Genomic DNA, 13,834 nt, shown 5'->3' on the forward strand with positions numbered 1-13,834 from the left:
TTTGACTAATGCTTGCTCCTAGGGCCAAAACAACAGAGGGAGGATTAGGAAGCAGTGGGGGTGCCTGTCTTAGTGATTCTGGCTATGGAAGCCCCAAAGTCAAATTTGATGCTGTAGCTCCACGGTTCTTAAATTTGTCTTATCATATGAGTCAGTAGGGGAGCTTGTTAAAAATCCAGATTCTCAGGGCCCCCAAGAAGATTGATTCAATAAGTTTGAGATGGGGACCTCAGTATCTATATATTTTTAATCATCAGATGAGTCTTATGACCAGATAAGTTTCGGAAAGTGGTTAATGGACTCTTACAGATTTTAGAACCACCTATAACACTACGAATTTCTACCTTGATCCACATGTAGCTATCTAGACTAACCAAAATATCTAAAATCTTCTTGTATTTTAAACTATTCCTCTCAATTCACTCTCCCTACATAGGCTGGCTTTCAAGTTGAAAAACAAACACTTCACGTAACATTCTTAATAGCTTTAGAAAATAGCTGACCAAAAAGTGAGATACTTTAACTCTGGATGTTCTAAAAGCATGCTTAGGTTACAGACAACGACTCAAAAATTTTAATTAGTTCTAGAATGGGCAGTTTTGAAGTCAGCAGACCTGGGTTCAAATTCTCTATCACTTAATACCTGCAGGCTCTCAAGGCAGTTGCTTAACCTCTCAGAGCCACAGCTTCCTCATTTGTAAAATGGGGGTGAAAATATCCACCTTACAAGGTTGTTTGAGGATTATTATAGGTAGTGTATAAATAAGAGAATGACATGCATAGACACTCATTAGCACACCAGATGCAGGAAAACATAGATCTATGAACTACTTTACAGCTCTCCCAATACATCAATTTCCCACACCTCTAAATCATGAAGAAAATAAACTCTCGAAAGAGCCAAGAATCATTAAACAGATCACACAGCCTGGACATCAGAGATGTAAACTACAGGGCTGGCCCCGTGGCTTGGCGGTTAAGTGTGCGCGCTCTGCTGCTGGCGGCCTGGGTTCGGATCCCAGGCGCGCACTGGCACATCGCTTCTCCGGCCATGCTGAGACCGTGTCCCACATACAGCAACTAGAAGGATATGCAGCTATGACATACAACAATCTACTGGGGCTTTGGGGAGGGGGGAATAAATAAATAAAATCTTTAAAAAAAAAAAAGAGATGTAAACTACAGCACTCTCTTATCAGAAATAAACAAGTAAAACAGCAGACCTCAGTCCTGTCAGTTACCCATTTTAGACTTGAATGAAGTGGAAAGCTGTGTCCCTGAAGTCAATCACCTTGACTGGCAGAGAGAGAACACAGCATCCCTTTGCCTCTTCAACTGTTCCTGGACCCTCTGTAATATACACCCCTGCTCTTGTCAAGGATTGTTGCAAGAGCAGATGGGTTTAACATCAACTGACTTGCTTTTCCAGTGGGGCTTTCAGCTCCAGATTTTTCTGGGGTCAGCAACCCTGTCACCCTGAATCTTCTCAGCACCTGCCAACTGTTTAGATAAACAACTTTCATTTACATGCTGACTTCCCCATCCCTACCCAACACAAACCTTGGAGGGCTGAATCTTTGGTGACTGGGCAGTCCCTTCTCCAGCAGTTATGACCTGTTTTTGAGGGGACACAGCTATCATGTGACCCCCTTTCACAGTCACATACTGAGGGAGTGGTGACTGGCTGGCAGCTCCTGTTGTGGGCACGTGAGAGGCATCACCAGGTTCCTGTTTGATGATTACCTTGCAACAAACACGATAATGACACTGAATAAACATCCGATAAAAAAAGTTACTAACATCTGAATCTATTCTGTTTGCAGGTATTAATGAATTAATGAAGCTTGGTCTGTAAAGAATGACTCCATCATAAGGGTAAAAATACTGCTTAGATATGGCTCATAACACCTATTAAGAAGACCAAAAGTAGGATCTGGACTTGATCGTGTGTATCTGCAAACTCAACCTAGTCATTTGTTTTAGATATTGGTGGCAAAATGGCAGCAGAGAGAAACACACACACTGTTTGCATTCTCTGAAGTTCCCATCTTGCTGGACTCCAAGGGCTGCCCTGTGGACACCTTTAAATAAACGGAAGCATGTCTCAGAAGTGGATCTGGTCTTAGAATTGAGACATACTAAAAAATTACATGTTGTGGGTTAGTGTCCATCAATTCAAGCCACAAAAAAGATTATATAACAAGACCACAGCAACTTGTGGGATAATGCCCTAATAAATACTCACTTTTGTGAAAGCTCCAAGTCCTCCAGTTATAGGTTTGGGGCTTTGAACCTTAGGATGACTCCCAATTGGGCAAAGTGGAGGCATAGACGCAAACAAAGAATCCTCCTGCTGTGTGTGTAAAAATATATATTGTACAATTAGGATAAAATGAGTGATTTCAGATATTCTAGTCACTTGTATTTAATACAAACCTATGACATTCTCTAGCAAGATAAACAACCAAAAAAAACAAAAGAAAATGAAAAGCCCAAAACTCTTTGAGTCTTCCAAGCCTCTACACCTGCATTTTAATACTGTTTTAGAAACCAAATGCAAAGAAAGGCTATAACTTGGCAAGAACCTACCATCTGTGCCCCACTGTGTGCTGGAAAGACTCCCATAACACTACCTCTAATACGTGGTTGACTCACTGGTTTGCATGTCTAGTCCCCTGCCAAAGGGTATGCTACTAAAGGACAGGCACAGTATTTTATTTCTTTTCTACTCTTAGAGCCTCGGCACTAAAGAAATAAGTGAATGAAATGGGCAGTTACGGTATTTCAGTATATACACTCTAGAGTACTCACAACTTGATTTGTTATTTTTACTCCAAATAAATACTCAAGACATGGGGATATTTTTCAACAAGGATTTAAAAAACAAAACAACAAAAAGAACTTGAACAATTTAGCAAATATAAACACAACAAAGGTCAACATCCAAAATTACCATCATTTGTTTCTAATTCTCAATTACAAAATGCAAAGCTCAGAGGCAATTTGCCATAAATAAATGCTAGGGGCAAGACACAAAGTTAAGAAAACTGCTTAAGTGTAATGAAAAGATCATCAACAAACATTAAAAAATAGACTGGCAGAGAATTAAGACCTTCAAGGGAATTATTACAATTCAGGCATTCATATAACACAGTGGTCACAGATTACACTCAATTTAGAGAAAAACCTTGCCTTGGACCAGGAAACTATTCAGTATCATCAATATTAAGCGCCTAAATATAAGAAACGCTGTGTTAGCATTCGTCATTAAGAGATGATCTTTGAATTCTCAGGAGTTCTCAAACAGGAGTTTATATCTCAAAGGCTCTAGCCTTAAGGCAGCCATGACAATACCAAATAAGCTGAATAACTAACCAAACAGCAGAGACTGTCTTTGCCAAACAGTGAGCAGATATCTACTACCCTGATCTGAACAAGTCAGATCATATCTGAAGTTCTAAATCTCAAAGGACTTCTTACCCTGAAGAAGCAAAAAAAAAAAAAAACAAAAAAACAACCTTGTGGAAAGATAAGAATTATTTTCAAGTAACTAAATGGCTAACATGTAGAAAAGGAAATATATTTACTCCTTGTTGGTGCAAATACAGGAAAAAAGGAATGTATTGCCAGATAAATATTTTTATAAGGAGAAATTTATAACAAAGCTGTCCAAGAGAAAATTAGGCTACCTCCTCATCATAGTAAGTTTTCATATAGATACTGGGTGAACAACTGATAGAAGTGTTGAGAAATATTTTCTACACTAGGAAAAGATCCAGGGTAAAGCAGGGGAATCTGGAGATGATGATCTTCAAAATATTTATTAGCTTAAGATTCTACTTTATGAAATTTGCATTATCAACTGAAAAATTCTTGAGTGTAATTTAAATGTACTGTCTTCAGAAACTAAAATTTGCATTATCAACTGACAAATTCTTGTTGAATTTAATTTAAATGTACTGTCTTCAGAAACTAGCAAAGTGCAATAACGCAATGAGAACGTTACCTTGACAGCAGATGTTACAAAACTACTTCCATGAATTTTAGGAATGGGGGAACCTGTTCCTTGGGAGGCCTGGGAGGCAGTAGAGAGCTTGTTTGTAGGACTTCCTGATAAGTAAAGCAGATTTAAAAATAAAGTATAAACAAAGTAAAATTTACAAAATGGAATTTTCCACCACCCTACCTTTTTCCCCACTATTTATTTTTCATTTTCAAAGGCTGAAAACTCACGACCATGAAAATTATTATAGAAAAACACTTAAGGATTCATCCTACGAAGCTGACCACTCTACTAACCTGAAAAGGGACAAGAAGCTAGTAAAGACGTGTAGACGAATAAGTAAACACTATAGACTCTGCTACTTACATAAAAAGACATACTATAGCATAATGATATTGGTTATTTAACAATGTGTCAAAATGTACGCATTCAAGTGAATGCTAGCTCCTTCAAAGTAGAAGGTTACACCTATTCCAAAATGCTGCCAACATTCAACACTTTGTATTCCATCTGTACAACTGCCTTTAGGGCTGATAAAAATAAGTCATATTATCTACAGTCAAGAATAAGTCAAGACCGGGGGCCTGCCCCATGGTGTAGTGGTTAAGTGCGCACGCTCCGCTGCTGGTGGCCAGGGTTCAGATCCCGGGCGCGCACCCAGGCACCACTTGTCAGGCCATGCTGTGGCGGCATCCCACATAAAGTGGAGGAAGATGGGCACGGATGTTAGTTCAGGGCCAGTCTTCCTCAGCAAAAAGAGGAGGGTTGGCATGGATGTTAGCTCAGGGCTGATCTTCCTCACAAAAAAATAAAAAATAAAAAATAAGTCAAGACCAAAAATGGCATTTCCTCACCTACTCCTTTTATCAAACTTGCCTGCAAAGACTTTAAGCTGATTCCTAAAACTAAACATCCTCAAAGGACACCTATTTGGCATCGCCAAGGATATTCAAAAGGCTATTAGGTAATCTCTGAAAGCAGTATTTTTAAAAGAAGTTCCACAATTATAATCATCGTTAAAAGACATAACTTTCTCAAAAAACTACTTAGAAAGGCTCGACATACATTCACGTGTGTTAAAATCAAATATGTAAAAAAAAAAAACAAAAATCAGTCTCATTACCTTATAGTCATCTCCTTTATTCCATTTCACTTTTCCCTATTTCTCTTAATTAGAAGTGAAAGCTACAGGAAAGTTTACACTTAGGAGCATGTATTTAAATAGTTTAATTGAAGGAAATACATAACTCGTTAGTGAAAATACTTTAAAAAAAAAACCTGAAAAGCACTCTGCAGCTATAGGAGATTATGAAGACAAACACAGTGAATCCAAAGACTTCTTATTATAGAGTTCTCTTTTTATAACCAAAGAGTTCAGTCTCCCTCTCACATGCAAAATTTTTTTTTTTTAATTTTTATTTATTTTTTTTCCCCCAAAGCCCCAGTAGATAGTTGTATGTCATAGCTGCACATCCTTCTAGTTGCTGTATGTGGGACGCGGCCTCAGCATGGCCGGAGAAGCGGTGCATCGTTGCGTGCCCGGGATCCGAACCCGGGCCGCCAGCAGCAGAGTGCGCGCACTTAACCGCTAAGCCACCAGGCCGGCCCTGCAAAATTTATCTTAGTCACAGAAAAGCAAACATCACTTTTTTATTTGACTGGGGAGAAATACATATGGCTCACAAAGCTATTCTTGTTCTAAAGCTTAATTTGGAAAAAGTTAATAACCACATTGCTTGCAGGCTCAATAAGAATGTCTTCCAAATAAAAATAAAATCAACTCGCATTTTTTTAAGAAAATTGTCTCACTTTCAATTTTTAGATTTTAAAAAGAAAATAAATTCCTAAAAGTATAACTTTTACAAAAAAGTAAATCCTCCCTCAGAGAAACAGTACTGGAGTTCTTCTTATATATTCCCTCCTCTTGTTTATGGATGAAGATTTCATTCTCCTATTGTATGGCTACTAAGTCACGCTAGGATTTCATCTTTAAAAAAGATCACATCTTTTGGATTGCACAAATATTGATCAAACACACACCTGTAGTTGGAGTGGTGGCTCCAATTATCTGCCCCGGCTTGTCCATGATAACATAGGGATTACTGATAACAGAGCTGGCAGTGCCCTGCTTCACGTGGACTGGAGTGGACGTTGGGGTTCGAGGCAATGGTGATGGACTTGGAGTTGATATAGGGGAACCTTTATAATAAAAAAGAGAAAAGACAAACAAAATAAACTAAACAAGATGGATATATTCAACCCATCTAAGATGCTGAAGGTAACGGAAGAGCGGCAGGGCCACCAGGACAAAGGCGACAAATTGGGAAAAGAGAGTGGAACTGTATGTTTCAGGCACTGAGCAGCAGCAGCAGTGTAGCTGAGGCCAGGGATTAGTGTGCTTCACCTCTAAATCCTCATCCCTGGACCAGCAGCAGCAGCAGCCTTGGGGAGCTCATCAGAAACAGATTCCAAGATCCTACCCCAGTCCTACTGAATATACACCTGTATTTTAACAAGATCCCCTGGTAGGCACATGAAAGTTCAAAAAGCAGTGCTTTACATAACAGTGTGCAACTGAAGAATCCTTAGATAATAAATGTCTTAACAACTTGAGCAGGTTGTTATAATACTGTTTATACTTGAAGACACTAAAATTAGGGAGGAAATTAGTAAGTGAACAACTAGACTTAGGCACCAGGAGTCTCGATTTGCAATTAATTTCCAATAGGAAAATAAGAAATTTACCCACTCAAAAAACAAAAGTCTCTGTCAATACTACGTCACAGCCACAATCCAGAGAGATCCGAGTTCCCACAGAATGCTCTCAAAGGTTACCAATGTACTGTTAAACATTCTCAACTGTTTTTTACTGATCAAATTGTCACCCACGAATTTCTCTAAACTTCAAACTAATTTATACGTTCAGCCTCTTCCACCTCTGAAGCAGCAAGTTCCAAAATGCTTCTAACTGGCAGGTAAAATTACACATTCTTTACGTTTCTTCAATTTCAAAGACTTGGATCATATTTCTGCTTAGTCGTCTATTTTTAGCACCAAAGTCTCCTTTTTTCCCCCTTCTTAAATGAAGTATGATAAGGAAGCCTCCCACTAACGAGATATTTCTACTGACTCTCTTCTTTATCTTTTCTGAGGTGGTACAGCCAAAATCATGAAGTATATTCCCACTAGAGGTTTACCTAACATAATGGGAAAGTGTCGTGAGGCAATGGACGATTCAACCTTAGTGAAAATGAAGCTTCGAAACTACCTACTAATAATAGGAATAATTTTCTAGAGTGGTTAGAAAGTATAAAGGATATTTCAATCCCAAACCAATGCCAACTCTTGAAGCTTAACTCTAAACTAAAAGCCTTCTAAATTTTCTTCTATCTCTAGTCACTCTGGCTTCCATATATAATCCCAAAACTTAATCCCTACTTTACTTTCAACCACGCATCTTTGCAAACATTTGACCTGTGCTGATTCTAGGAGATGAATATTTGCTTTGAATTTCATTTCTTTCCTCATTCAAAAATTGTTTCCACATGAATGACTTTTGCTTTTGCTTTGTGACAGCTTTGCTTTGCTAATTCAATAGTGATTAACTTGCTTGTTAAATAAACAAAAACCCTGCTTAGAAGTACCAAAAAAGAAAAGCCATGGTACTTTGTTTTGTCATTCCAACATTTTTGCACACATCATCTGTGTATACCTGAAACAATCTTGCAGCTCATGGTGATAGGCTGGAAGGATTTTCCAGGTGACTCAGGATTAGGAACCTGACTTTGTGGCACAATTTTGCAGCTTGATGCTATTGGCTGAAAAGCTGAATTGCCATGAGAACAAAAGGTAACTTTCTGGGATGTTGTCATTTTGGTAGGTGTTCGTTCCAATGAAGATGGCAAAGAATAAAAGGTAGTGTGTCTCTCAGCTTCAGTGTTGGCTGGGAATCCTGCTTGAAATGAAACAGACAAACGCTAAAAGTCATCAATCACTTCAAAATAATAAAACCTTACCACTGCAGGAAAAGAATGAAACAATGAAAATCCATTATTATTTCAATAACCATTTAAACCATTACCAGTAGTAAAACAAATAGAATCGACAGTATTTATTATCCTTTATACATTTTTTGGTGAAATGTAAATATCATGCCTCGAATCATATTTTTTTAAAATGCTTTTTTCAAGAAATTAGAAAATATATTAATCATAAACTGTATATAATATAAAAAGTACACAAGTTCATTATGTTCTCCCATTTTTTTATATATGAATTGAAAAACTGTTTACATTAGAGAAGAGGAAAAACTCTAAAGCATTCACTTAATCTAATGATGTCTTATCTTATTAAATGCCCAAAAAGATAAAACTGGAATTTAAAGAGGAATGAAGTCGAGATTCTATAAAAGAACTAAAGTATTAACATCACATTAAAATGTAGGCTTAGAATTCAACTAACACCATTTAGAATCAATTTTATATCTTATATGTATATGTTATATAAGTGAACATTTAAACACTTAATTATACACATATACTTATTAAATGAAGAAATGTCACAGTCAAAATACATTTGTTGATGATGAATCATCTACTGTATTTTAAATAAGATTAGATACTTTAATATTCAAGATTCTTGTTCACACAATTAGAGACTGAATCAGAAAGTCTACCTGTAACATATTAGAAGAAACTATTATAATCAAAGAATAAAAATTTAATGCTTTTTAGCGAGTTCTGTGTTCTATAAAATGTTGGTAGAACTTTATGAAAAAAAATCTTCTGAGAAGAGTAAGGCTTTAGCTATTTTCATAACAGGACTGTGTAGTAGAGGCAGCATGCTCACTTGTGGAAAATTTATTTTCCATACACTCTTAAGTCTCTGAAGGCAGCAGTGCAATATCATATTATGCAAATGAGAGAAACAAATGATCCAGAATGACTCCTCTGTACAAGAAAAAATGCATTTCCACATAAGGAAAAATATATTACCTTTCTCCACACAGGTATCAAGTACTGGCTCATGTGACTGCTTTATCGGTGAGGAAGCTTTCACTGGGGCTGGAATGGTCAAAGGCAAAGATGGTGGGGCATCAGAGATGTCTGACTCGGAGGATTGAGGATAAACGGAGTCTTCTCCAAGGGAATGCCGGTGGAGCTCGACATCCACTACCTACACAATGGGGTAACAACAGGGCTCAAGAATCCATCATCAGTGTCACAGAAAGCCCCACACCTGTCTACGAACGTGGAACTGTAAAGAGATATGACAAATGATTTCTAACCATATTTCAAAGGCAATTTCAATCCCAAGAACTAAAGGACTTATCCCAGAATACACCTAGTGTGCCTTAATAGATAACTCAGTGAAACCAATCATACAATCAGGGCCTTTCCATTTGCTGTTTCAATGCCTTAGAACACTCTTCCCCCAAACCTTCACATGACTGCCTCTTTCTCACCATTAGGTCTCAATCAAATGTCACCTTCTCAGAGAGGTCTTCTCTAACCAACCTAGCTAAAGCAGCCCCTTTGTGCCTTGCTCCTCTCTTCTTTATTGTGCTTATTTTTAAGTGAAATTATCTTATTTGCTTTTATGTTTACTGTATACTTTCTCCCCATTCTCAACACAACTAAGAAAATAACTCCTTGATATCAGCTATCTTGTTCATTTCTGTGTGTCCCTAGTACCTGGACCACTGTCTAGGACACAGTACACGCTCAATAACACTCTCTGACATAACACAGCACACTTCTCTAAGCAGAGTAAGGTTTAACTAGCTAATTCTAATTGTAATGGCTACTGCTGATATATCACGGATACCAAAAAAAAAGGAGGGGAAGCAGTAAGGGGAGGGAAAACAAAGTTGGAAGTCTCCCACTTCCTGATTTCAGAACTTATTATCACAAAGCTATAGTAATCAAAACACTGTGGTACTAGCATAAAGAAAGACATATACACTACTGGAATAGAATACACCCTCACATATATGATCAAATTATTTTTGACAAGGATGCCAAGACCATTCAATGGGAAAACGACAGTCTTTTCAACAAAGGGTGCTGGGAAAACTAGATATCCACATGCATTAGAATGAAGGTGAGCCCTATTCTTACACCATATACAAAAATTAACTCTAAATAGATCAAAAACCTAAACATAAGACCTAAAAGAATAAAACACTTACAAGAAAATATAGGGGCTAAGCTTCATGACATTGGATGTGGCAATGATTTCTTGGATATGAAACAAAAAGCACGGGCAACAAAAGAAAAAATAGATAAAGTGGACTATATCAAAATTTAAAACTTTTGTGCATCAAAGACACAATCAACAGAGTAAAAAGGCAACCCACAGAATGGGAGAAAATATTTGCAAATCACATATCTGATAAAGGACTAACATCAAGAATACAGAGAGAACTCCTAATACTCAACAACACAAAAACAACCCAATTCAACAATGGGCAAAAAATTTGAATAGACATTTCTTCAAAGAAGACATACAAATGGCCAATAAACACATGAAAAGATGTTCAACATCAATAATCATTAGGAAAATGCAAACCAAAACCACAATGAAATACAACCTCATATCCATTAGGATCCCTACTATCAAAAAGATAGAAAACAACAAGTGCTGGTGAAGACGTGGAGAAAATGGAACCCTTGCGCACTATTTATGAGAATGTAAAATGGTGCAGCTGCTAAGGAAAATGGTGTGGCGGCTTCTCAAAAAATTAAAAATAGAATTACCATATGATCCAGAAATTCCACTTCTGGGTATATACCCACAAGAACTGAAAGCAGGGACTCAAACAGATAGACCCACCTTCTTAGCAGCATTATCCACAATAGCCAAAAGATGTAAGCAATTCAAGTGCTCATTGCTGGATAAATGGATAAACAAAACGTGGGATATACATACAACTGAATATAGGTATACCTTAGAGACACTGCAGGTTCGGTTCCAGACCACCGCAATAAAGCAAAATCACACGAAATTTTTGGTTCCCCAGTACATATAAAAGTTACGTTTATACTATACTGTAGCCTATTAAGAGTACAATAGCATTATGTCTAAAAAAACAATGTGCATACCTTAATTAAAAAATATTTTATTGCTAAAAAATGCTAAACATCATCTGAGCCTTCAGCAAGCCAAAATCTTTTTGCAGGTGGAAGGTCTTGCCTCGACGGTGATGACTGCTGACTGATCCGAGTGGTGGCTACTGAAGGGTGGGGTGGCGTAGCAATTTCTCAAGAAGCAGAACTTCTTTCAAAATTGGAGTCAATCTTCTCAAATCCTGCCACTGCTTAATCAGCTAAGTTTACCTAACAGTCTAAACCTTTTGTTGTCATTTCAACAATCTTCATAGCATCTTCACTAGGAGATTTCATCTCAAGAAACTACTTTCTTTGTTCATCCATAAGAAGCAACTCCTCATCCATTAGTTTCATCATGAGATTGTAGAAATTCAGTCACATCTTCAGGCTCCACTTCTAACTCTAGTTCTCTCGCTGTTTCTACCACATCTGCAATTACTTTCTCCATTGAAGTCATGACCCCCTCAAAGTCATCCATGAGGTTGGAATCAACTTCCTCCAAATTCCTGATATTCTGCTTCTTCCCATGAATGAGGAATGTTCTTAATGGCGTCTAGAATGGTGAATCCTTTCCAGAAGGTTTTCAATTTACTTTGCCCAGATCCATCAGAGGAATCACTCTCTATGGCAGCTATAGCCTTATGAAATGTACTTCTTAAATAAGACTTGAAAGTCAAAATGACTCCTTGATCCATGGACTACAGAATGGATACTGTTAGCAGGCATGAAAACAACATTAATCTCATTGTACATCTACATCAGAGCTCTTGAGTGACCAGGTGCATTGTCAATGAGCAGTAATATTTTGAAAGGAGTCTTTTTTTCTGAGCAGTAGGTCTCAACAGCATGCTTAAAATAGTCAGTAAATGGGGCCGGCCCAGTGGTGCAAGCAGTTAAGTGCGCGCTCTGCTGTGGCGGCCTGGGGTTCGCCGGTTCGGAGCCTGTCCTTTGAAGCTTTGAAGCCAGGCATTGACTTCTCCTCTCTAACTATGGAAGTCCTAGATAGCATCTTCTTCCAATAGAAGGGTGTTTCATCTACATTGAAAATCTGTTGTTTAGTGTAGCCACCTTCATTAATTACCTTAGCTAGATCTTCTGGATAACTTGCTGCAGCTTCTACATCAGCACTTGCTGCTTCACCTTGTACTTTTATGTTATGGAGATGGCTTCTTTCTTTAAACCTCATGAACCAACCTCTGCTAGCTTCAAACTTTCTTCTGCAGCTTGCTCATCTCTCTCAGCCTTCACAGAATTGAAGAGAGTTAGGGCCTTGCTCTGGACTAAGAGACTGGCTTAAGGGACTGTTGTGGCTGGTTTGATCTTCTATCCAGACCACTCAAACTTTCTCCTATCAGCAATAAGGCTGTTTCACTTTCTTATCATTTGTGTGTTCACTGGACTAGCGCTTTTAATTTCCTTCAAGAACTTTTCCTTTGTATTCACAACTTGGCTAACTGATGCAAGAGACCTAGCTTTCGACCTATCCCAGCTTTTGATATGCCTTCCTCACTAAGCTTAATCACTTCTAGCTTTTGATTTAAAGTGAGAAGCATACGACTCTTCCTTTCACTTGAACACATACAGGCCACTGTAGGGTTATTAACTGGCCTAATTTCAATATTGTTGTGTCTCAGGGAATAGGGAGGCCCAAGGAGAGGGAGAGAGATGGGGGAATGGTCGGTTGGCAGAGCAGTCAGAACACAGACAATATTTATTAAGACACAAAACTGTCTTACATGGGCACATTTTGTGGCACCCTAAAACAATTACAATAGTAACACCAAACATCACTGATCACAGATCACCATAACAAGTATAATAATAATGAAAAAGTTTTAAATATTACGAGAATTACCAAAATGGGACACAGAGACATGAAGTGAACAAATGCTGTGAGAAAAATGGCACTGAGGGACTTGCTCGAAGCAGGGTTACCACAAACCTTCAATATACAAAAAATACAACAGCTGCAAAAGTGCAATAACATGATGTATGCCTGTATCATTCAGCCTTTTTTAGGAAGGAAATTCTGATGCATGCTATAATATGGATGAACCTCGAGAACATTATGCTAAGTGAAATGTGTCAGTCACAAAAAAAAAAACACCACTGTATGATTCCACTTATATGGTACCTAGAGTAGTCAAACTCATAGAGACAGAAGATAGAACAGTGGTTATCAGGGGCTGGGAGGAGATGGAAATGAAGAGTTATTGTAAATGGGTACAGTTTCAGTTTTCCAAGATGAAAAGAGTTCTGGATGAATGGTGGCGATGGCTGCACAAAAATGTAAATAGATTTAACATTACTTAACTGTACAATTAAAAATGGTTAAAATTATAAATTTTAGGCGTATTTTATCAAAATTTTTTAAAAATGAAACAAAAAAAGAGGAGATAAACTTTTAAAAAAATTTAGCACTCATTTTTTTTCCTAATTAAAAATGAAGATCAATTTTCATTCTACTTAGTCCCAAATAATACTGTAGGAAAAAACCTACCGTCTCTGCTCCAAGAGTCTGCAAACCAGTGTAAGTTCTATCCAGCTATTAAAAGACAAAAGCAAGAGTGTTAAGTTTCACAGTTCCTTACATATAAATCTTAGGATACAATCTTATTTAAAACCCCTTTCACCACAAGTCTTTATACCATAGGATCTACGTTTTTATGATGTAAACTATCAATTCATCACTTCAATAAAAACCCTCAATTTTCTGGGGGAA

At 37.6% G+C, this 13,834-nt stretch overlaps 1 protein-coding gene across 8 annotated transcripts in view; it reads right to left on the bottom strand.

The window, feature by feature from the left end:
• The window catches only part of YEATS2 (YEATS domain containing 2), a 99,014-nt gene that overhangs the window by 38,607 nt on the left and 46,573 nt on the right, over nucleotides 1–13,834 (bottom strand). For 7 of the 8 annotated variants that reach the window (XM_058556242.1, XM_058556241.1, XM_058556237.1 and 4 more), the window contains 7 exons: nucleotides 13,609–13,657; nucleotides 8,998–9,174; nucleotides 7,716–7,958; nucleotides 6,044–6,202; nucleotides 4,007–4,110; nucleotides 2,246–2,353; nucleotides 1,561–1,743 (listed from right to left, as the gene is read on the bottom strand). In XM_058556242.1, coding sequence (XP_058412225.1) covers nucleotides 1,561–1,743; nucleotides 2,246–2,353; nucleotides 4,007–4,110; nucleotides 6,044–6,202; nucleotides 7,716–7,958; nucleotides 8,998–9,174; nucleotides 13,609–13,657 — 1,023 coding nt within the window. The remainder of the gene's footprint in view (nucleotides 1–1,560; nucleotides 1,744–2,245; nucleotides 2,354–4,006; nucleotides 4,111–6,043; nucleotides 6,203–7,715; nucleotides 7,959–8,997; nucleotides 9,175–13,608; nucleotides 13,658–13,834) is intronic. The other variant, XM_058556243.1, reaches the window with a different exon arrangement.

Source organism: Diceros bicornis, chromosome 15, assembly GCF_020826845.1.
Source record: "Diceros bicornis minor isolate mBicDic1 chromosome 15, mDicBic1.mat.cur, whole genome shotgun sequence".
Classification (NCBI taxonomy): domain Eukaryota; kingdom Metazoa; phylum Chordata; class Mammalia; order Perissodactyla; family Rhinocerotidae; genus Diceros; species Diceros bicornis.